Source organism: Malaclemys terrapin, chromosome 1 (assembly GCF_027887155.1).
Source record: "Malaclemys terrapin pileata isolate rMalTer1 chromosome 1, rMalTer1.hap1, whole genome shotgun sequence".
NCBI classification, from domain to species: domain Eukaryota; kingdom Metazoa; phylum Chordata; order Testudines; family Emydidae; genus Malaclemys; species Malaclemys terrapin.
In genome coordinates this window covers 342,002,660-342,024,250 of record NC_071505.1, presented here as the reverse complement: position 1 = coordinate 342,024,250, position 21,591 = coordinate 342,002,660, and the positions used below count along the sequence as shown (strand labels likewise).

The following is a 21,591-nucleotide window of genomic DNA, read 5'->3' as shown; positions in this document are numbered from 1 at the left end:
CCAGAAATGCGCAGAGGGGTGGGAAGGTGTCTGGATTGAGCCCTTGCTGGAAATGCCTCCGCCGCCCAGCGACCCCAATGCTCCTACCTCATTGCGATCCGCTGAGTCCCCAGCCCAGCCAGGGAGGTGACGGCTCCTGTCACTGCACTGGGTTTCTTCCCGAGCTGGAGAAGTGCCCGGTTCTGGGAGAGACCCGAGTTCTGTCTGGGGCCAGATCGGACTGTGTCTGCTGGGACCCCCCTGCCCTTTTCTAGCCAACTTCTTAGCCTCTGTTTAAGAGCCGGGTTGCCCGAGTGCTACCGGCTTTGGGCAGCCCCCGTGCCTCCGGACCCTGCGCCGCCGGAGCCCGGGAGGGGAAGTGCCCGGCTGGGGGCGCAGGGTCCGGAGGCAAGGGGGCTGCCCGAAGCCTCGGCTGGGCGCTTCCCCTCCCGGGCTTCAGCTGCGCTGGGGAAGTGCCGGCCGGGGGCGCAGGGTCTGGGGGCTGCCCGGCAAACCGTGAAGCCGGTAGCGCTGGGGCAGCCCTTTCCTCATGGCTGGGAGTGGGAGGGAGGAGGGGGCGGAGTTAGGGCGGAGAAGGGGTGGAGTTGGGGCGGGGCTGGGGTGGGGAAGTGGGCGTGGCCAGGGCCTGTGGAGGGTCCTCTTTTTTTATTTGCTGGATATGGTAACCCTAGGGGCAGAGAACCTGTCACAGGAACCCATTTTGTTATCTAAAATGGAGGACTTGGTCATGTGATCAGGAGGGCAGTTGGAGTGTTTTCCCGCCCTTTCCAACGGTCAGCAGTGGCCCAAGTAGTAAACAAGTTCCAGTATTAACTGGATTTTCCCGGGGATTCTATGGGGTTTCCCTGAGGGGTTTCGCGCTATAGAGTCTATAGAAGAGCGGCAGTGACCTCAGTTCGGGGCTGCCCATCCGAGTGGCAGGTGCGCGCGGGTTTTGCTTCCACAGGTGATTGAAACTCCGGACAAGTGCCATCTCCAGCTATTACTTACCATCTGCAGCAGTTAACTTCCACCGTTGTCATTCGCCTGTGAACAGCCGCTGTCATCTCGTGAGCCTGCTGCTGTGTCATCTGGAGCCAGTGAGAAGGACGAGTCATCGAGGGATCTCCTCAGAGTTCCTCTCCAGAGGCTCTGTACGAGCCAAAGGATCGAGGTCCTGAGCGACCATCAGAAGGGTGACATTGTATGTTTACTTACTGTTTGTACTCCACGGGGGTCTAGTTTGGGTCTTGGCTTCAGGTCACAGATGTTCTGAGTTACTGTACTGATAGAGAGAATAAGTTTCTGTTATTGTTTTATGCATTTTTCCCATTCCCATTTATGTACCTCAGTTTCCCCCAAATAAACACAATGTGTTTGGTTTATATACACCTGATTCCACTTGCCTCATTCCAGCAGAGGGAGGGGAAGGGAGGTTACATAAGGAGGGCTAGCTTGGCTACCAACCAGGTGATAGATACTGGAGCTTGCAGTAAAGGACTATATTTTTGTTGGGGGGGTTCCCTGCAGCCTTTCCATATTTTATTCCTTGACCTAACATTGCCCTCCTCGACAACTGCCCCAAACTTCTCCCGCTCCCTAAACTTCAGCATTGAGTTCCAGGAGTTAAAGGTACCTGCTCAGGATTGCCAAGCAACAGGCAATCCTGGAGTTGCAAGCCCCCCATGGAGTAAATTTTGTGTTTGAATAAATTCAGGTGCTTGCCGTCCTTAGATTTTAGGCACTGGGGCTTGCTGACCCTGCCTCTCCTCTCCCTCTCCTTTACTGCCGACACTACCAATGAGCAAGGCTGTGGGTGTGTGAACAGGTAGTCAAACCCCTTGGAGGGCAAAAAGTACTTCCTCTCCGCACCCTTAGTGGTGGGAGGGATGGAGGCTGGGGTCTGCCAAATGGTCTTTGCATTGGCTTGTATAGTTCTGATGAGGGGTAGAGTGACCTTGGATGGTCCTTCTGGTGCTAGGATGTCCACCATAGGGTCCTTCGGCTCTATCACCTCCTCAGCCTGCAGGTTCATATTCCGTGCCACCCTGCACAGGAGTTCCTGGTGGGCACAGCTATCTATAGGGGGCGGTCCTGAGACAGAGGTACCTGCCATCGCCTCGTCCGGGGAGGATGACGAGGGCGCTAGTGGAGGAACTGGGTCTGCCACACCTTCTTGGTCTTCGGTGACCTCTTGCCCCACCTCTAGCACCGTGCCAGCCACTCCAGTGTCTGGCTCAGGAACTGTGGTGTGTTCTGGAGGAGGTGGTGCGACTGCCGACTCCTCTGCACCCCTAGAGGTGGGGCGACTGGCTCCTATCTCCGGCACCCTAGGCTCGGACACCACTGAGCGTGAGGCCTTGGACTGGGCACCCTCGGCCTGGCGGTCAGACCAAAGGTCCATCCAGCCCAGTATCCTGTCTACCGATAGTGGCCAATGCCAGGTGTCCCAGAGGGAGTGAACTTAACAGGTAATGATCAAGTGATCTCTCTCCTGCCATCCATCTCCACCCTTCGACAGAGTCTAGGGACACCATTCCTTACCCATCCTGGCTAATAGCCACTAATGAATTTATCTAGTTCTCTTTTTAACTAAACAACTGTAAAATCAAACAGTCCTAATCAGAAGCAAGGGAAATGTGGAGCACTTTCAAAGCAAGACGCCACAGTTCCAACGACCGTCACTGGCGCTAAGAAGGAACTGGAGAGGCACCGGGTTGGCAGGGTCATTATATTAAGCGCCATGGAGGCGCCACTCCAAGGGGCTCCACAGCTGACCTGACGGGTGCTGCTAGGGGAAAAGCTTTCCGATGGCTGTGCACGCGGTGTGCGCACACCTAATTGGAGTAGATATGAGCAATCAATCACTCGAAGAATAATCGCTTCCCTCGATCTGCTGGCAATGTTCCTACTAATGCAGTTCAATACGCCGTTAGCCTTCTGGGCAACAAGGGCACACTGCTGACTCATATCCAGCTTCTCGTCCACTGTAATCCCCAGGTCCTCTTCTGCTGAACTGCTGCTTAGCCAGTCGGTCGCCAGCCTGTAGCAGTGCATGGGATTCTTCCATCCTAAGTCCAGGACTCTGCACTTGTCCTTGTTGGACCTCATCCAATTTCTTTTGGCCCAATCCTCCAATTTGTCTAGGTCACTCTGGACCCTATCCCTACCCTCCAGCGTATCTACCTCTCCCCCCAGCTTAGTGTCATCTATGAACTTCCTGAGGGTGCAATTCATCCCATCATCCAGATCATTAATGAAGATGTTGAACAAAACCGGCCCCAGGTCCTACCCCTGCTGGGGCACTCCGCTTGATACCGGCAGCCGACTAGACATCAAGCCATTGATCACTACCCGTTGAGCCCAACAATCTAGCCAGATTTTTATTTCTTTAACTTGGTGGCAAGAATACTGTGGGAGACTGTATCAAAAGCTTTGCTCAAGTCGAGATATATCACGTCCTCCACTTTCCCCATATCCACAAAGCCAGTTATCTCATCATAGAAGGCAATCAGGTTGGTCAGGCATGACTGGCCCTTGGTGAATGAATCCACCTTAGCTGTTTCTGATCACCTTCCTCTCCTCCAAGTGCTTTAAAATGGAGAAGCGCCACTAGGTGGTGAAGCAAGACTGCCAGATGCGGGAAATCAGGGAGGGACTGACTGAGGGGTGGAAATGAGAGGTGCTACAGGATAACGGGGGAGGGTGGGGCGGAGGCAGAAGCGGTGGCACCAGACAGGCAGGTTCCCATGCTGGGAGCCTGTCTTTCTGGGGAGAGCGACGCTGGGGCTTTCTCTGTCTGAGAGGCCAAGGCCTGCAGGGAAAATTCAGCACGTGATATTGGAAACAGCCTGGCCTAATGGTTAGAGCACAAGCCCCCGGACTGAGTTCTAGCCCGGGCTCTGACCCTGACTCACTGCCAGACCTGGGGCAGGTCACGGCCCTGCTCCGTGCTTCAGTTTTCCCATCGATCTCCCGGGGAAGGGCCAGGAGATCTCCCCCCCCCCCCCTGCTGTGAAGCACTGGGAGAGCTGGAAATATCGAACAGGGAGGGCAAGCGGCCGATGCAGGAGGCCACACTCCGTGATTACAATGGTCCCTGCTGGCCTGGGACCCTGGCTGGGGCTCGCTGGGTCAGAAGGGCTGAGCCCAGGGACTGGCTCAGCCCCCCCGGGGTCACCCCTGGGACTGCGGGGTTCACGGGGCTTTACACCAGCCAGGATCTGGGCAGTTCGCGAGAGCAGCTCGGTTCCCCCGGCAGCTTAGGATTTACCTCCGGTGCCGGGGGAAGCGATTCAGCTGCACACCGGCCGCGGGAGGAGGGAGCCGGGGACAGGCAGGGAGCGGGTCCTGCTGCTCCCAGCGCCCTGCGGTGCCCGAGCTCCGTGGAGCCGTGAGTGAGGAGCAGAGTCTGTGCTGAGGGGCGGCTGGGGCAGGTCTGATGGGGGCGGGAGGGACTCGGTACAATATGGGGGTGCGGGGGGACTCCTGGTCCCTCCCCCCATGAGCCAAGTTCCCCTCAGCCCCCATCAGACCTGCCCCCCATTGCGTTGAGTCCCTCACATCAGACCTGCCCCCGCCACTCCCCATTGCATATTGGGCTGTATTAGCAGGAGCATTGCCAGCAGATCAAGGGAAGCGATTCTTCTTCTTCGAGTGATTGCTCATATCGATTCCAATTAGGGTGTGTGCAGGTCCTGCTGCTCCCAGTGCCCTGCAGAGCCGTGAGTGTGGAGCAGAGTGTGCGGTGAGCAGCGGGGGGGGGGGGGAGGGCGCAGGTCACATGGGGCGGGGAGGAACTCGGTGCAACGGGAGGTGGAGGGGGCAGGTCTGATGGGGGCGGGAGAACTCGGTGTAACGGGAGGTGGGGGGGCAGGTCTGATGGGGGTGGAGGGGCTCGGTGCAACGGGAGGTGGGGGGGGCAGGTCTGATGGGGGCGGGGGGGCTCGGTGCAATGGGAGGTGGGGGGCAGGTCTGTTGGGGGGACTCACCATGACTGGGGGCGGTGCGGAGGCCGCTTTGGGGGTGGGGCGCTGTAGCACGTCTCTTTAGCAGGAATCCTGGACGGAGCAGTGGCATAGGGAGGGGCTTGGGCTTGGCTCAGTAGGGCTTGAATCCCTGCCAGGGTTAGAGCTTCTACTTTCACTTTTCTTGCTGTTTCTAGGCTCCCTGGTTTAGTTTGTCCCGTTTCCCGCTGGAAAGAGCAGAAAGCCGGGCCAGGAGAGAGAGGCCAGAGCTGGTCTGCATTGGAGACAGCGCTGCAGGGATCCCCTCCAGCAGGGCAGGCACCGGCTGATGGTAAATTACTGCCCTGGGCTGGTGCTGGGAAAGTCTGGGCTTGGAGGGAGGCCCCTGTTTGTCACTTGGAGACAGTGGGGGCCGGGTTCTGATCGCTGTGACGCTGGTGTAAACCCCGAGCCAGAAATTACTCTGGTGTAACTGAGCAGAATTTGGCCCTAACTCAGTGTCCTGGCCCCCACCCCCTGCTGATCAGGGCTGGATCCTGCTCTCACTGAAATGAGTAGGAGCTAAGTCTGTGCTGAGCCCTTTGCAGCATTGGTCCCTGACCTGGTTGCCTGGTGTAGTGAGTCTATGGCAGAGATGGGGAGAGAAGCCAGATCACCTGACTTGTGGCTTAACCACAGGGCCATCCTGCCTTCATCCATGTTTCGCTGTGGCCAGCATTTGTTCTTTTTTAACAAAGGTAAAATGTCCTTCTAATCTAGGTTGATCCCTGGGGGCTTCTCTTTCTGTTTCTTTCCCTTCCTGGCTCTGCACTCCCTCCCTCCGAGCTGTTGTTCGTGGAGGTGTTTGAAAGAGAGGCCAAAGTTTTTCACTGACACTTTAATTAAAAATGTCGTGATCGCATTTCTCCCGTCGTTATCTGCAAAACCTCAATGTGGGGCTTAAACTGCCCCATCTCCCTTTGAAGTGTGCGGGGAAACTCTGGGCAGCAGCGGCAGAGTATAAAGGAAACAAAGTCCATTTTGGGGAGTTGGGAGCAAAAGAAATAGCAGCAAAAGGAAACTGAAATAAGGATGTGCATAGCTGGAGGTGGGCTGTAACCACGTATGGCTGAGCTCTGCAGCACGCAGCTAATGCACTCCGACCTTTACAGCTCAGGGTTATTGCTTGTTCTGTCTGAGGAGCCCAGTACGTTTCCTGTCTGAGCAGGTGGGTGCAGCTCTGTGGCTGAGAGAAGCTCCGTAACTAGTATTGTTTTAACCCCCTTGATCCCTTTTCTCTCCCAGCTGAGGTCTCTGGTACGTCAAGACATCATGATCAAGGCTTCGATGAGCTCTGGGAAGGTGACTCTCTTCCACCAGGATCCACGGAGTGGGGTCACCTATCGGGTCCCTGCACTGCTGTATATCCCCACAGACACACTCCTGGCATTCGCAGAGAAGCGCTCCTCTGCCAGGGACGAGGACGCTGAGTACCTGGTGCTGAGACGAGGTCGGAAGACAGGGACTTTGGTCGAGGTAATTCCTTGCGCATTGTTTCCCTGCAGACCCCCCTCGCTTAGTGCCCGCTCTCTGCCCGAGTGTCTCAGCATTAGCGCTTCCCGGGGTTCCGCCTCTCCCTGGATACCTGCACTCCAGGCTATTCACCCCCCAGTAGCTAATGATACTGGCACAGGGCTAGCTCCTATGAGGGGCAGGGCGCTCCCATGAGGTGCTGGGGGCCTTTACCTGCCTTCTGAAGTCCAGAGGGAGTTGAGGCTGCTCAGCACCTTGCAGGATCGCACCCCTAAGGACTATGATGGGGGAGGAAACCTGGCAACCCTACTGCCGCCCTGGGCTGGGAGGCTCACTCCAAATGCAGTGTAGACGTCCGAGAGAGCAGCTCTGGAGAGGGAGGCCGGGCCGGGGATCTGGCTGGGATTGCGACAGTCCCTTTCCCATAGAGCTAGCGACTGCGTGATTGGCATGTGTCTTGTCTCTAATTGCAGCCAGCTTGTGTCTGGCTGGATCCACGTAGGGAGGAAAAGCAGAGCCAAGCAACTAAAGCAGAAGCCAGCGCAGCCATCAGGGGAGGTGCTGCTGCCCCACCCGTGCTCCCTTAGGGGAAGGCAGAACCAAGAGCCTAAAATGAGGCTCTTCGATCCCTGTTTTGGCACCTGCTTGGTTTTCTGAAGTGCTGAGGGCCCAACAGCTCCCCCTGGTGGTGGGGTGAAGTGTGAGCTCCATGGCCCATCCGGTTCTGAGGCGGCTGTACGGGATGGTCATCATAATGAGGAGTGGGCCCCGCTGGCTTACCCCTCTGACCTACCTGTTCTCGCCCCCTCTCTCCTGCTGCAGTGGGGGCCCAGTGAGCCCTTGAGGAGCGCAGAGTTACCAGGTCACCGCACGATGAGCCCCTGCCCGGTGTACGAGCGGAAGAGTCAGACTGTTTTCCTGTTCTTCATCTGCGTGAGGAAGCACGTCACAGAGCAATGGCAAATCTGGACCGGGCAGAACGCCGCCCGGCTGTGCTACGTCCAAAGCAGAGATGCCGGCCAGACCTGGAGCTCGTTGACAGACTTGACGGAGCAGGTGATTGGGGAAGACTTGAAGGACTGGGCCACGTTTGCGGTGGGGCCGGGGCACGGGGTGCAGCTCAGCTCCGGGCGGCTGGTGATCCCGGCTTATACCTACCACATTACCGCTCGCTGCTGCCGCCTGCCACTGCCCTGCTGGACCCTGCCCCGGGCCTTGGTCTTTTACAGTGACGACGGCGGGCAGCGCTGGCACAAGGGCGAGCTGATTAAAGGCATGAAGACAGGGGAGTGCCAGGTGGCCGAGGTGGCGTGCCAGGCCTGTGACCCCGTGTTGTACTGCAATGCCCGGACCCCCCGCCAGTGCCGGGCAGCGGCTCTCAGCACAGACCAGGGGCTGACATTCGAGAGCCCCTCCTCGTGTGAACAGCTGTGCGAGCCACCTCACGGCTGCCAGGGCAGTGTGGTGAGCTTCACACCAACAACAAGGCTTCTGGAGGCAGATGGCGTGGAAGAGCCAGACGCCCCAGCCTACGAGACGACCTGCCTGTTGAACGATGAAAACGCCCCCTCCACCATCCGCAGAAGCACCATGTCATGGCTGCTTTACTCCCACCCGATGGATAAATGCGAGCGGGTCGACCTGGGCATCTACCTCAACCAGTCCCAACTGAATGAGGCCAAGTGGGAACACCCCTGGCTCCTGTACAAAGGGCCGTGTAGTTACTCGGACCTGGCCGTGTTACAGGATGCGCCAGCGCCGCTCTTGTTCGGCTGCCTGTTTGAGTGCGGGGTGAATTATGCGTGTGAGGAGATCGCCTTCCAGCTCTTCTGCTTTGAGGATCTCCAGAAGGGCAGAGACTCCTTGGAGCAGCAGCCCGAAGCAAAGCTAAAATGCAACTAGCAATCTCCTCCGGGGGGGTAAGTGAGGCAACACCACCCCCCAAGATCCTCACCCCCTGAGGCCTGGGCTTCTGAAAGCAGCCTCTTTCGGGTGTCTCTGGTTTGGGGTCTGGGACTTCCTAGGGCAAGGAGGAGCAAACTACAGCCCGCGGAATGAGTGTAATAATTTCTGTGGAGTTGCGACAACTGTTTTGTCAGGGTGGATGCACCATGGCCTTGTGCCAAAATTCTTATGCTCTTCCAATGGAAATGCTTAATGTCCACCACTGCCCCCAGCTGGTTAGAATCACATCAACTCATAGGTGCAGGAACTAGGGGTCTGGGGGGTGCTGCAGTGCCCCCAGGTTTTATGCGGGGCTCCACTTCTGGCCCCACACCTGGGATTCCGGCTGCTGGCCCCGCGCCCAGAGTCCTGGCTGCCGGTCCTGTGCCTCGGGGCTCTGTTCCTGGCCCCACATGTGTGGTCCTCTCCTGGCGCTGAGCCTGGGATTCCACCCCCAGCTGTGGCCCCAGTCTCAGCCCCCTTACCCCGTCCATGTCCCCCCTCCCAGAGCCACGGCCCTGCTCCCAGCCTCAGCTCTAGGTGGTGGCGGGGGAAGCGGATATGGGTAAGGGGGGGTGCAGCACCCCCCCTATAAAAATGATACTGGAATCCATCTTAAACCTAGTGCTTTTTCATTTAGAAGAAGGGATGGGAACCCAGAGAAAGACAAAGGATTCCTGCCTTGTGCCAAAGATATAAAAGGGGGTAGAACAGAACAAAGGGAGCTTCCAGTCATGAGAACACCCCGGCTTTCCATTTAAGATGTCTGTTGGAACTGACAAGGACTGTATCAGGGGAAAGGATTGGGTCCAGACTAGGAAGGAGTCTAGTCTGTGAAAGAAGCTTATTGGAACATCTCTGAGGGAGAGATTTACTTGTAATCAGTTTCTTTATGTATTAGGCTTAGACTTGCATGTTTTGTTTTATTTTGCTTGGTAACTTACTTTGTTCTGTCTGTTATTACTTGGAACCACTTAAATCCTACTTTTTATACTTAATAAAATCACTTTTGTTAGTAAACCCAGAGTAAGTGATTAATACCTGGGGGAGCAAACAGCTGTGCATATCTCTCTATCAGTGAGGGCGGACAATTTATGAGTTTACCGTGTATAAGCTTTGTAGGTAGTAAAACGGATTTATTTGTGGTTTGGATCCCATTGGGAACTGGGTGTCTGGGTGCTGGAGATAAAAACTGCTCAGCAGGTCACCTGATTAAATCCTGGCTTTGGCGATGTGGACCAGACCTGGGTCTCTGTTGCAGCAGGCTAGCATATCTGGCTCAACAAGGCAGGGTTCTGGAGTCCCAAGCTGGCAGGGAAAATGGGCTCAAAGGTAATTCCAGTACATCAGGTGACATTCCCAAGGGGGTCTCTGTGACGGAACCCATCACAGCAAGACTCTGCACTTGTCCTTGTTGAACCTCATCCAATTTCTTTTGGCCCAATCCTCCAATTTGTCTAGGTCCCTCTGGATCCTATCCCTACCCTCCGGTGTATCTTCGTCTCCCCCCAGCTTAATGTCATCCACGAACTTGCTGAGGGTGCAATCCATCCCATCATCCAGATCATTAATGAAGATGTTGAAGAAAACTGACCCTGGGGCACTCCACTTGATGCCAGCTGCCAACTAGACATCGAGCTGGTGATCACTACTCGTTGAGTCCAATGATCCAACCAGCTTTCAATCCACCTTATGGTCCATTCATCCAATCCATGCTTCTTTAACTTGCTGGCAAGAATACTGTGGGAGATCGTATCAAAAGCTTTGCTCAAGTCGAGATATATCACGTCCTCCACTTTCCCCATATCCACAGAGCCAGTTATCTCATCATAGAAGGCAATCAGGTTGGTCAGGCATGACTGGCCCTTGGTGAAATGAATCCACGTTGGCTGTTTCTGATCACCTTCCTCTCCTTCACGTACTTCAAAATTGAGAAGCGCCACTAGGTGGCGAAGCAAGACTGCCAGATGCGGGAAATCAGGGAGGGACTGACTGAGGGGTGGAAATGAGAGGTGCTACAGGATAACGGGGGGCGCAGAAGCGGTGGCCCCAGATAGGCAGGTTCCCACGCTGGAAGCCTGCCTGTCTGGGATGAGCAGCGCTGGGGCTTTCTCTGTGCAGCTGAGAGGCCAAGCGCCTGCAGCGAAAATTCATCACCTGGTATTGGAAACAGCCTGGCCTAATGGTTAGAGCACAAGCCCCAGGACTGAGTTCTAGCCCGGGCTCTGCCCCTGACTCACTGCCAGACCTGGGGCAGGTCACCGCCCTGCTTCGTGCTTCAGTTTTCCCATCGATCTCCCCGGGAAGGACCAGGAGATTCCCCCTGCTGTGAAGCACTGGGAGAGCTGGAAATATCGAACAGGGAGGGCAAGCGGCCGATGCAGGAGGCCACACTCCATGATCACAATGGTCCCTGCTGGCCTGGGACCCTGGCTGGGGCTCGCTGGGTCAGAAGGGCTGAGCCCAGGGACTGGCTCAGCCCCCCCGGGGTCACCCCTGGGACTGCGGGGTTCACGGGGCTTTACACCAGCCAGGATCTGGGCAGTTCGCGAGAGCAGCTCGGTTCCCCCGGCAGCTTAGGATTTACCTCCGGTGCCGGGGGAAGCGATTCAGCTGCACACCGGCCGCGGGAGGAGGGAGCCGGGGACAGGCAGGGAGCGGGTCCTGCTGCTCCCAGCGCCCTGCGGTGCCGGGAAGTGGGGGGCAGGTCAGATGGGAGCGGGGGGGACTCGGTGCAATGGGACGTGGGGGGCAGGTCAGATGGGAGCGGGGGGGACTCGGTGCAATGGGAGGTGGGGGGGCAGGTCTGTTGGAGGCGGGGGGGACTCGATGCAATGGGAGGTGGGGGGCAGGTCATATGGGGGCGGGGGGGTGACTCGATGCAATGGGAGATGGGGGGCAGGTCAGATGGGGGCGGGGGAGACTCGGTGCAATGGGAGGTGGGGGGCAGGTCTGATGGGGGCGGGCGGGACTCGGTGCCGGGAGGTCGGGGGCAGGTCAGATGGGGGCGGGGGGGACTCGGTGCAATGGGAGGTGGGGGGCAGGTCTGTTGGGGGCGGGGGGGACTCGATGCAATGGGACGTGGGGGGCAGGTCAGATGGGGGCGGGGGGGACTCGGTGCAATGGGAGGTGGGGGCAGGTCAGATGGGGGCGGGGGGGACTCGATGCAATGGGACGTGGGGGGCAGGTCAGATGGGGGCGGGGGGGACTCGGTGCAATAGGAGGTGGGGGGCAGGTCTGTTGGAGGCGGGGGGGACTCGATGCAATGGGAGGTGGGGGGCAGGTCAGATGGGGGCGGGGGGGGGACTCGATGCAATGGGACGTGGGGGGCAGGTCAGATGGGGGCGGGGGGGACTCGGTGCAATGGGAGGTGGGGGGCAGGTCAGATGGGGGCGGGGGGGGACTCGGTGCAATGGGAGGTGGGGGCAGGTCAGATGGGGGCGGGGGGGGACTCGGTGCAATGGGAGGTGGGGGGCAGGTCAGATGGGGGCGGGGGGGACTCGGTGCAATGGGAGGTGGGGGGCAGGTCAGATGGGGGCGGGGGGGACTCGGTGCAATGGGAGGTGGGGGGCAGGTCAGATGGGGCGGGGGGGACTCGGTGCAATGGGAGGTGGGGGGCAGGTCAGATGGGGGCGGGGGGGACTCGGTGCAATGGGAGGTGGGGGGCAGGTCAGATGGGGGCGGGGGGGACTCGGTGCAATGGGAGGTGGGGGGCAGGTCAGATGGGGCGGGGGGGACTCGGTGCAATGGGAGGTGGGGGGCAGGTCAGATGGGGGCGGGGGGGGACTCGATGCAATGGGAGGTGGGGGGCAGGTCAGATGGGGGCGGGGGGGACTCGGTGCAATGGGAGGTGGGGGGCAGGGGGGACTCGGTGCAATGGGAGGTGGGGGGCAGGTCAGATGGGGGCGGGGGGGACTCGATGCAATGGGAGGTGGGGGGCAGGTCAGATGGGGGCGGGGGGGACTCGATGCAATGGGAGGTGGGGGGCAGGTCAGATGGGGGCGGGGGGGACTCGGTGCAATGGGAGGTGGGGGACAGGTCAGATGGGGGCGGGGGGGACTCGGTGCAATGGGAGGTGGGGGGCAGGTCTGTTGGGGGCGGGGGGGACTCGGTGTAATGGGAGGTTGGGGGCAGGTCTGATGGGGGCGGGGGGGACTCGGTGTAATGGGAGGTGGCAGGCATGTCTGATGGGGCGGGGGGGACTCGGTGCAATGGGAGGTGGGGGGCAGGTCTGATGGGGGCGGGGGGGACTCGGTGCAATGGGAGGTGGGGGGCAGGTCTGATGGGGGTGGGGGGCAGGTCTGATGGGGGCGGGGGGACTCGGTGCAATGGGAGGTGGGGGGCAGGTCTGATGGGGGTGGGGGGGACTCGGTGCAATGGGAGGTGGGGGGCAGGTCTGATGGGGGCGGGGGGGACTCGGTGCAATGGGAGGTGGGGGGCAGGTCTGATGGGGGTGGGGGGCAGGTCTGATGGGGGCGGGGGGACTCGGTGCAATGGGGGGTGGGGGGCAGGTCAGATGGGGGCGGGGGGGGACTCGGTGCAATGGGAGGTGGGGGGCAGGTCAGATGGGGGCGGGGGGGGACTCGGTGCAATGGGAGGTGGGGGCAGGTCAGATGGGGGCGGGGGGGGACTCGGTGCAATGGGAGGTGGGGGCAGGTCAGATGGGGGCGGGGGGGGACTCGGTGCAATGGGAGGTGGGGGCAGGTCAGATGGGGGCGGGGGGCAGGTCTGATGGGGGCGGGGGGACTCGGTGCAATGGGGGGTGGGGGGCAGGTCAGATGGGGGCGGGGGGGGACTCGGTGCAATGGGAGGTGGGGGCAGGTCAGATGGGGGCGGGGGGGACTCGGTGCAATGGGAGGTGGGGGCAGGTCAGATGGGGGCGGGGGGGGACTCGGTGCAATGGGAGGTGGGGGCAGGTCAGATGGGGGCGGGGGGGGACTCGGTGCAATGGGAGGTGGGGGGCAGGTCAGATGGGGGCGGGGGGGACTCGGTGCAATGGGAGGTGGGGGCAGGTCAGATGGGGGCGGGGGGGACTCGGTGCAATGGGAGGTGGGGGCAGGTCTGATGGGGGCAGGAGGGGACTCGGTGCAATGGGAGGTGGGGGGCAGGTCTGATGGGGCGGGGGGGACTCGGTGCAATGGGAGGTGGGGGGCAGGTCTGATGGGGGCGGGGGGGACTCGGTGCAATGGGAGGTGGGGGGCAGGTCTGATGGGGGTGGGGGGCAGGTCTGATGGGGGCGGGGGGACTCGGTGCAATGGGGGGTGGGGGGCAGGTCTGATGGGGGCGGTGGGGGACTCGGTGCAATGGGAGGTGGGGGGCAGGTCTGATGGGGGCGGGGGGGTCTCGGTGCAATGGGGGGTGGGGGGCAGGTCTGTTGGGGGGACACGCCATGACTGGGGGCGGTGCAGAGGCCGCTTTGGGGGTGGGGCGCTGTAGCGCGTCTCTTTAGCAGGAATCCTGGGCGAAGCTGTGTCTGCAGGGGTGGGGAGGGGCGGACCAGTGGGCTGGGCTGGGCTGGGCTGGGCTCACCTCAGTAGGGCTTGAATCCTGCCAGGGTTAGAGCTTCTCCTCTCACTTCTCTTGCTGTTTCTAGGCTCCCTGGTCTAGTTTGTCCCGTTCCCCGCAGGAAAGAGCAGAAAGCCGGCCCAGGAGGGAGAGGCCAGAGCCGGTCTGCATTGGAGTCAGTGCTGCGGGGATCCCCTCCAGCAGGACAGGCACCGGCTGATGGTAAATTGCTGCCCTGGGCTGGTGCTGGGAAGGTCTGGGCTTGGAGGGAGGCCCCTGTTTGTCACTTGGAGACAGTGGGGGCCGGGTTCTGATCACTGTGACGCTGGTGTAAACCCAGAGCCAGAAATTCCTCTGGCGTAACTGAGCAGAATTTGGCCCTATCTCAGTGTCCTGGCCCCCACCCCCTGCTGATCAGGGCTGGATCCTGCTCTCATTGAAATCAGTAGGAGCTAAGTCTGTGCTGAGCCCCTTGCAGCATTGGTCCCTGACCTGGTTGCCTGGTGCAGTGAGTCTATGGCAGAGATGGGGAAGAAGGAGCCCAGTATGTTTCCTGTCTGAGCAGGTGGGTGCAGCTCTGTGGCTGAGAGAAGCTCCGTAACTAGTATTGTTTTAACCCCCTTGATCCCTTTTCTCTCCCAGCTGAGGTCTCTGGTACGTCGAGACATCATGATCAAGGCTTCGATGAGCTCTGGGAAGGTGACTCTCTTCCACCAGGATCCACGGAGTGGGGTCACCTATCGGATCCCCGCACTGCTGTATATCCCCACAGACACGCTCCTGGCATTCGCAGAGAAGCGCTCCTCTGCCAGGGACGAGGACGCTGAGTACCTGGTGCTGAGACGAGGTCGGAAGACAGGGACTTCGGTCGAGGTAATTCCTTGCGCATTGTTTCCCTGCAGACCCCCCTCGCTTAGTGCCCGCTCTCTGCCCGAGTGTCTCAGCATTAGCGCTTCCCGGGGTTCTGCCTCTCCCTGGATACCTGCACTCCAGGCTATTCACCCCCCAGTAGCTAATGATACTGGCACAGGGCTAGCTCCTGTGAGGGGCAGAGCGCTCCCATGAGGTGCTGGGGGCCTTTACCTGCCTTCTGAAGTCCAGAGGGAGTTGAGGCTGCTCAGCACCTTGCAGGATCGCACCCCTAAGGACTATGATGGGGGATGGGTACGTCCACAAACCCCCATCGACGCTCCTCCCCTGCCCACAGCCATCTGTTAACTCCCTTCTCAGAATCCCCTGCTGCGTCTTTGCCCCTGTGCCTAGCTTACAAGCTTTCTGGGGTAGAGACTTTTCACAGCTGGATATGTCTTGCACGGGGCCCAGTGCATCGTCAGCTCTTAACGATACGCCGGGGGGCTCCTGGATCCATTTTATTCCTGGAAGCCCCAGTGGCTAGAAGAGCCTTTTTTCTCTCCCTCTCCATCTGGCTAGATGATTATGAATGATTTATTAAGCACCAACCGCATGTGCCCACCCATTGGTGCTGGACCACCACCCCCACACCGACAATCGGTTTGTCTCTGCTAAGGACCCCACCATGTCTTGGGCTGGGGCAGGGCGTTCTAGGTGGAGGATCCTCCGCTGGGCGCTTTGTTCCCCTCCCAGCTGATCTCTCAAATGCTGAAAGCTGTTCCCTCCCAGGGCAGGGTGCGAGCCTTCTTTATTCACACCGGCTTTTGCCTGAGCAGAGCGGGGAATTCAGAGTCCAAGTCAAACTTCCATGAAAACAAGCCCTGATCTCATTGCTGAGACGCTTCTCCTGAGTGAGAAATGTTGCTGCTCTGAAGATAGCTGTGTAGACAGCACTTGGAAGTTACGGCTCAGACTGAAGCCAACCCCAACCTCCCCTCCACCCCCCACCGACTTCAGAGCCCGAGCTCCAGCCCCGGCCACAACTTCAGAGCGCTGTCTACACCGCTCGCGTGAGCCCGGCTACCCCACTAGGGTTGCCAACTTTCTAATCCAGCGTTTCTCTAATGCGGCCACCAGGGGCTTTTCATGCAGCCACGACAGCCTCCTGGGTGGCGATGGGGGAGGGGGGGAAGGGCAGCAAAGCATCGGCCCCTCCCACTCCCTCCTTGTTGCTTCTGGATGCACCTCTGGAGAGAGGTGGGGCACAACACTGCAGGAGCAAGGTGAGTTCTTGTCCCACATTGTGGGGAGGGGATTTGGGCAGCAGGCACCAGGGGCGGGACTTCAAGAACCTGGCTCCAACCATGGTGCAGTGGGTACTGACCCCCGTGGCTCTGGCCACGCGGCCCTGGCCCCCAGCTGCAGGGCTTCAGCCTCCGGCCCCTGGTTCCAGCTGCGTGGCAGCAGGCGCTGGCCCCCAGCTCCAGTCCCGGGCTCCGGCCATGCAGTGGCCACAGGCACTGACCCTCAGCCGCACAGCAGACGGCTCCAACTGCGGGGCTTTGGGCGCCAACCCCTGGCTCTGGCTGCTCGGCAGCAGATGCTGACCCCCTTCTCCGGCCGTGGGGCTTCAGTCGGCCTCTGGCCCCCAGTTCCACCGTGCGGTGTCGGGCGTTGGCCCTGGGCTCCAGCCACGCGGCCCCAGCCCCTGGTGCAGATCCCCTGCCACAGCTGCATGGCAGCAGGCACCGACCCACAGCCCTGTTCCCGGGCTCCGGCCACACGGTGGCAAGAGCTGGCCCCAGATGCTGACCCCTGGCTGCGCAACAGCAAGCGCTGGCTCTAGCCACGCAGCGGCGGGCACTGATTTCTGGCTCCAGCCACACACCCATGGGCTCTGGCACCCAGCTCCGAACTCTGGCTGTGCGGCGGCAGGCACTGGCCCTGGGCGCTGACCCACAGCTCTGGCTGCACGGCAGCGGGCTCCGATCCCTGGCTCCAGCCACACAGTTCCTGTTCTGTTCCGGGTTCTGGCTGTGGGCACTGAGCCCCAGTCCTGGCCGCATGGCAGCAGGCACCAGCCCCTGGCTCGGGCCACGTGACAGTGGGGATCATCACTCACCCCCATTGCCCATGACCCCTACTGCCTCCTATGGCCTGTATCCACCTACTTGCCCCGGACCCCACTGCCTTCCTGGCCTCCCCCATCCATCCCACCATCACCTTTGGCCCCTGCTGCCTCCCCTTTGCCCCCCCCATCCAGGGCTTAATGGGTCCTGGGGCTTGCTGAGAAAAGTGATATTAACAAACACGCAAGTATCACTTTCAACAGCAGACTTACTAGCTATTGGTGAAAAGTGATACTTGAATGTTTGTTGATATCACTCATCACTTTTCACAGTCTCCCAGGCAGCTAAAGTGTGCTGTGATATTAACAAATATACAAATATCACTTTTCACAGCAAGCCCCATGACTCACTAAGCCCTGGATGGGGGGGCCAAAGGGGGAGGCAGCCTTATTTTTTATTACCGAGTCTGTCAAAAATCCCTACAAATATAAATTACAGTGACTCAGTGTGTTTTTAATTGTTTTTCCTAACGTTAATTAAGTATTTTAGGAAAAAGTGTTAGTGCAGCCACCAGTGAGAGTTGGTGGCTGAGGCCACCAAAAAATTAGTTGTGAGAACCCCTGTTCTAACTGCACAAAACCAAACACCGCTTCGCCAAGGCCCCGCCCCCACTCGCTCCATCCCCGCTCATTCCGTCGCTCGCTCTCCCTGACCCTCAGGATGGGGCAGGGGGTTGGGGTACGGGAGGGGGTATGGGCTGGGGGGTGTGGGCTCTGGGTGGGGCCAGAAATGAGGGGTTCAGGGTGTGGAAGAGGGCTCCGGGCTGGGGCAGGGGTTTGGGGTTTGGTGAGACTCAGGCAGGGGGGTGCTGGCTCTGGGGTGGGGCCGGAGATGAGGAGTTTGGGGTGTGGGAGAGGGTTCTGAGCTGGTGCAGGAGGTTGGGGTGCAGGGTGGGGTATGGGCTGGGGGGTGTGGGCTCTGGGTGGGGCCAGAAATGAGGGGTTCAGGGTGTGGAAGAGGGCTCCGGGCTGGGGCAGGGGTTTGGGGTTTGGTGAGGACTCAGGCAGGGGGGTGCAGGCTCTGGGGTGGGGCCGGGAATGAGAGGTTTGGGGTGCAGGAGAGGGTTCTGGGCTGGGGCAGGTGTTTGGGGTTTGGAGGAGGGGTGAGGACTCCAGCGGGGGGATGCAGACTCTGAGGTAGGGACGGGGATGAGGGGTTTGGGGTGGAGGAGGGGGCTCGGGGCAGGGTGCTTAGGGGGTGCAGACTCCAGGAGAGAGTTTGGGTGTGGAAGGGGACTCCGGGCTGGGGCAGGGGGTTGGGATGCCGGGTGCCAGTGGCGCTTCCAGGAGCCACACAGAACTAGGGCAGGCAGGGAGCCTGCCTTAGTCCCGGGCCCCTGCTGCGCCGCCAACTGGACTTTTAATGGCCCAGTTGGCACTGCCGACCGGAGCCGCAAGGGTCCCTTTTCGACCAAGCGTTCCACTCGAAAACAGGACTCCTGGCACCCCTACTGCTGCCCTGGGCTGGGAGGCTCACTCCAAATGCAGTGTAGACATCCAAGAGAGCAGCTCAGGAGAGGGAGGCCGGGCCGGGGATCTGGCTGGGATTGCAACATGGAGAGAGCGACTGCGTGATTGGCATGTGTCTCGTCTCTAATTGCAGCCAGCTTGTGTCTGGCTGGATCCACGTAGGGAGGAAAAGCAGAGCCAAGCAACTAAACCAGAAGCCAGCGCAGCCGTGAGGGGAGCTGCTGCAGCCCCGCCCATGCTCCCTTAGGGGACGGCAGAACCAAGAGCCTAAAATGAGGCTCTTCAATCCCTGTTTTGGCACCTGCTTGGTTTTCAGAAGTGCTGAGGGCCCAACAGCTCCCCCTGGTGGTGGGGTGAAGTGTGAGCTCCATGGCCCATCCAGTTCTGAGGCAGCCGTACGGGATGGTCATCGTGATGTACTGAGGAGTGGGCCCCGCTCGCTTACCCCTCTGACTTACCTGTTCTCAACCCCTCTCTCCTGCTGCAGTGGGGGCCCAGGGAGCCCTTGAGGAGCGCAGAGTTACCGGGTCACCGCACGATGAACCCCTGCCCGGTGTACGAGCGGAAGAGTCAGACTGTTTTCCTGTTCTTCATCTGCGTGAGGAAGCACGTCACAGAGCAATGGCAGATCCGCACCGGGCAGAACGCCGCCCGGCTGTGCTACGTCTGCAGCGGAGACGCCGGCCAGACCTGGAGCTCGTTGACAGACTTGACGGAGCAGGTGATTGGGGAAGACTTGAAGGACTGGGCCACGTTTGCGGTGGGGCCGGGGCACGGGGTGCAGCTCAGCTCCGGACGGCTGGTGATCCCGGCTTATACCTTCCACATTACCGCTCGCTGCTGCCGCCTGCCACTGCCCTGCTGGACCTTGCCCCGGGCCTTGGTCTTTTACAGTGACGACGGCGGGCAGCGCTGGCACAAGGGTGAGCTGATTAAGGGCATGAAGACGGGGGAGTGCCAGGTGGCCGAGGTGGCGTGCCAGGCCTGTGACCCCGTGTTGTACTGCAATGCCCGCACCCTCTGCCGGTGCCGGGCAGCGGCGCTCAGCACAGACCAGGGGCTGACATTCGAGAGCCCCTCCTCATGCAAGAAGCTGTGCGAGCCGCCTCACGGCTGCCAGGGCAGCGTGGTGAGCTTCACGCCGACAGCAGGGCTTCTAGAGGCTGATGGCATGGAAGGGCCAGATGCCCCAGCCTACGAGACGACCTGCCCATTGAACGCCATCCGCAGAAACACCGTGTCGTGGCTGCTTTATTCCCACCCAATGAGTAAACACAAGCGGGTCAATCTTGGCATCTACCTCAACCGGTCCCCGTTGAATGAGGCGAAGTGGGAACACCCCTGGCTCCTGTACAAAGGGCCGTGCGGTTACTCGGACCTGGCCGTGTTACAGGAGGCGCCAGCGCCGCTCTTGTTCGGCTGCCTGTTTGAGTGCGGGGTGAATCATGCGTGTGAGGAGATCGCCTTCCAGCTCTTCTGCTTTGAGGATCCTCAAAGCTAAAATCCGCTGTGACAGCTGTGCTGCTGGGGGTGCTGTCCTAAGGTCCCTGTAAGCTGCGTAGCTGCGCTGCAGCCTATTGAGCGCCACACAGGCACTTGGAAAACCGGCCTGGCAGGGACCTGCCACGGCTGGGGAACGGCCGCCCCTCCCCCAGCCCTGCCACCGCTGAAGGAGGGGCGCCGCTCCCCCGGCCCGAACTCAGCCTGGACTTGCCGCAGCGGGGAGAGGCGCTTCTCCCAGCCCAGGTGCTGCTGTGAGGAGAGAGAGCTGGAGGGAATCCTCTCTCCCCGCCATAGCCCTGGGGCAGCCTGCACCCCAAACCCCTCATCCCTGGCCCCACCCCCGAAGCCGCACCCCCAGCTGGAGCCTTCACCCCCCCTCCCCTGACCCTCTGACCCAACCCTGAGCCCCCTTCTACACTCTGAACCCCTCAGCCCCACCCCCACCACATGAATTTTGTTATGTGCACCAATATGAAGGTGCTGTGCCTCCATATTGGTGCACATAACAAAATTCATTCCGCACATGGGTGGGAAAAGTTAGCGTGAACACTGGTGCAGTCTTATTAAAGGTGATACTAAGGACATGATCACTGAAGATCCCATGTTTGCAGGAGTTGTAGCTTAGCATCTTGGCCATTTCTCAGTTCAGGGAACCATCCGAGCAGTTTCCTTAAAGCGTTCTTTGCAGTGTCAGCTGGAGAAGTTGTTCAAGTATTTCCTCTCCTTGGGCACATCCCGGTGTACCTGGTGTGTGGGTGAGTGAGCTGTCTCTTCATTCGCTCTGTAAACTGCTCCAGGAGCATACACATCCCTCCCTTCATAAATCAGCACCACAGCGTCGCTTCTGCCCTGGGGAGCAAGCAGGCACCAGCTTGGAGGCAGACGCCGACGCTACTCTACATCATGTCTGTGCATGTCACCCCCAAGCCGTGCAGCATCTCTGCTGTGTTGCTGATGTGCTAGAGACCCCAGGTTAACCTCTGGCTCTCCCTCCTGAAAATAGTTCTAGAAAGCCCTGTGGTGTAGTGTCTGTGGTGCTGGTTTGAGACTTGGGGGACCTGGGTTCTGCTCCTGGCTCTGCTGCTGAACTCCTGGGTGACCTTGGGCAAATCACTTTGCTTCTCTGTGCCTCAGTTTCCCCTTCCACCCTTTGTCATGTCTGTTTAAACTGTCAGCTCCTTGGAGCACAGCCTGTCTCTTACCATGTGTCTGTACAACAAATGGGGCTCTGATCTCAGTTAGGGCCTCTTGGTACTACTGGAAAATCAGTAAGTAACAGTATTATAAAATATATAGTATTATAAAAGTAATATATTTATAAACAGTTACCTTATTTCTCCTTCCCCCCCGCCCCCCCTTAGTCGGCACTTAGCCAAGCAGTACATATCTAGCCCTTACAGAGGCAGAACCTGCAAACACTTATCCACCTGCTTAACGCTACTTGCATGAGTAAGTGCCATTGACTTCAATGGGGCTCCTCACACAAGTAAAGCTACCTGCATTTCTAGGGTCTAGCCCCAACTCTTTCTTGGCGAGCTAGCAGGCCTGATTCTGATCTCAGTTGCTCTGGTGTAAATGACAGAGTTTCTTAGAAGTTGATGGAAATTCCAGGTGTAAGCGAGATGAAAACCAGGCCAATTCTTTTGAAATCAGTCCCTCCAGGATCTTTGCTGCCCTGTGAAAATCGCTTTAGATCCACTTGAGGATGAATTGACTTTTGTTTCTTACTTT

The 21,591-nt window shown here is 59.4% G+C and overlaps 2 protein-coding genes across 4 annotated transcripts; both read left to right on the top strand.

Annotated features, from left to right (window-relative positions):
• The first annotated feature begins 5,193 nt into the window (after window positions 1-5,193).
• Window positions 5,194-9,416, top strand: LOC128830137 (sialidase-3-like). Its single transcript, XM_054015887.1, has 3 exons — window positions 5,194-5,277; window positions 6,231-6,461; window positions 7,281-9,416. The coding sequence occupies exons 1-3, from the start codon at window positions 5,275-5,277 to the stop codon at window positions 8,358-8,360; spliced, it is 1,314 nt and encodes a 437-aa protein (XP_053871862.1). The 5' UTR covers window positions 5,194-5,274; the 3' UTR covers window positions 8,361-9,416.
• Window positions 6,374-21,190, top strand: LOC128830138 (sialidase-3-like). 3 transcript variants are annotated; one of them, XM_054015889.1, is made up of 4 exons: window positions 6,374-6,461; window positions 14,029-14,129; window positions 14,550-14,780; window positions 18,845-21,190. In XM_054015889.1, the coding sequence occupies exons 2-4, from the start codon at window positions 14,127-14,129 to the stop codon at window positions 19,856-19,858; spliced, it is 1,248 nt and encodes a 415-aa protein (XP_053871864.1). In that variant the 5' UTR covers window positions 6,374-6,461; window positions 14,029-14,126; the 3' UTR covers window positions 19,859-21,190. The 3 variants fall into 3 exon arrangements, with proteins under 3 accessions (XP_053871864.1, XP_053871863.1, XP_053871865.1); XM_054015888.1 differs by lacking the exon at window positions 6,374-6,461 and adding an exon at window positions 11,042-11,109 and having other exon boundaries at window positions 13,996-14,129; XM_054015890.1 differs by lacking the exon at window positions 6,374-6,461 and adding an exon at window positions 11,050-11,098.
• The last annotated feature ends 401 nt before the right edge of the window (window positions 21,191-21,591 follow it).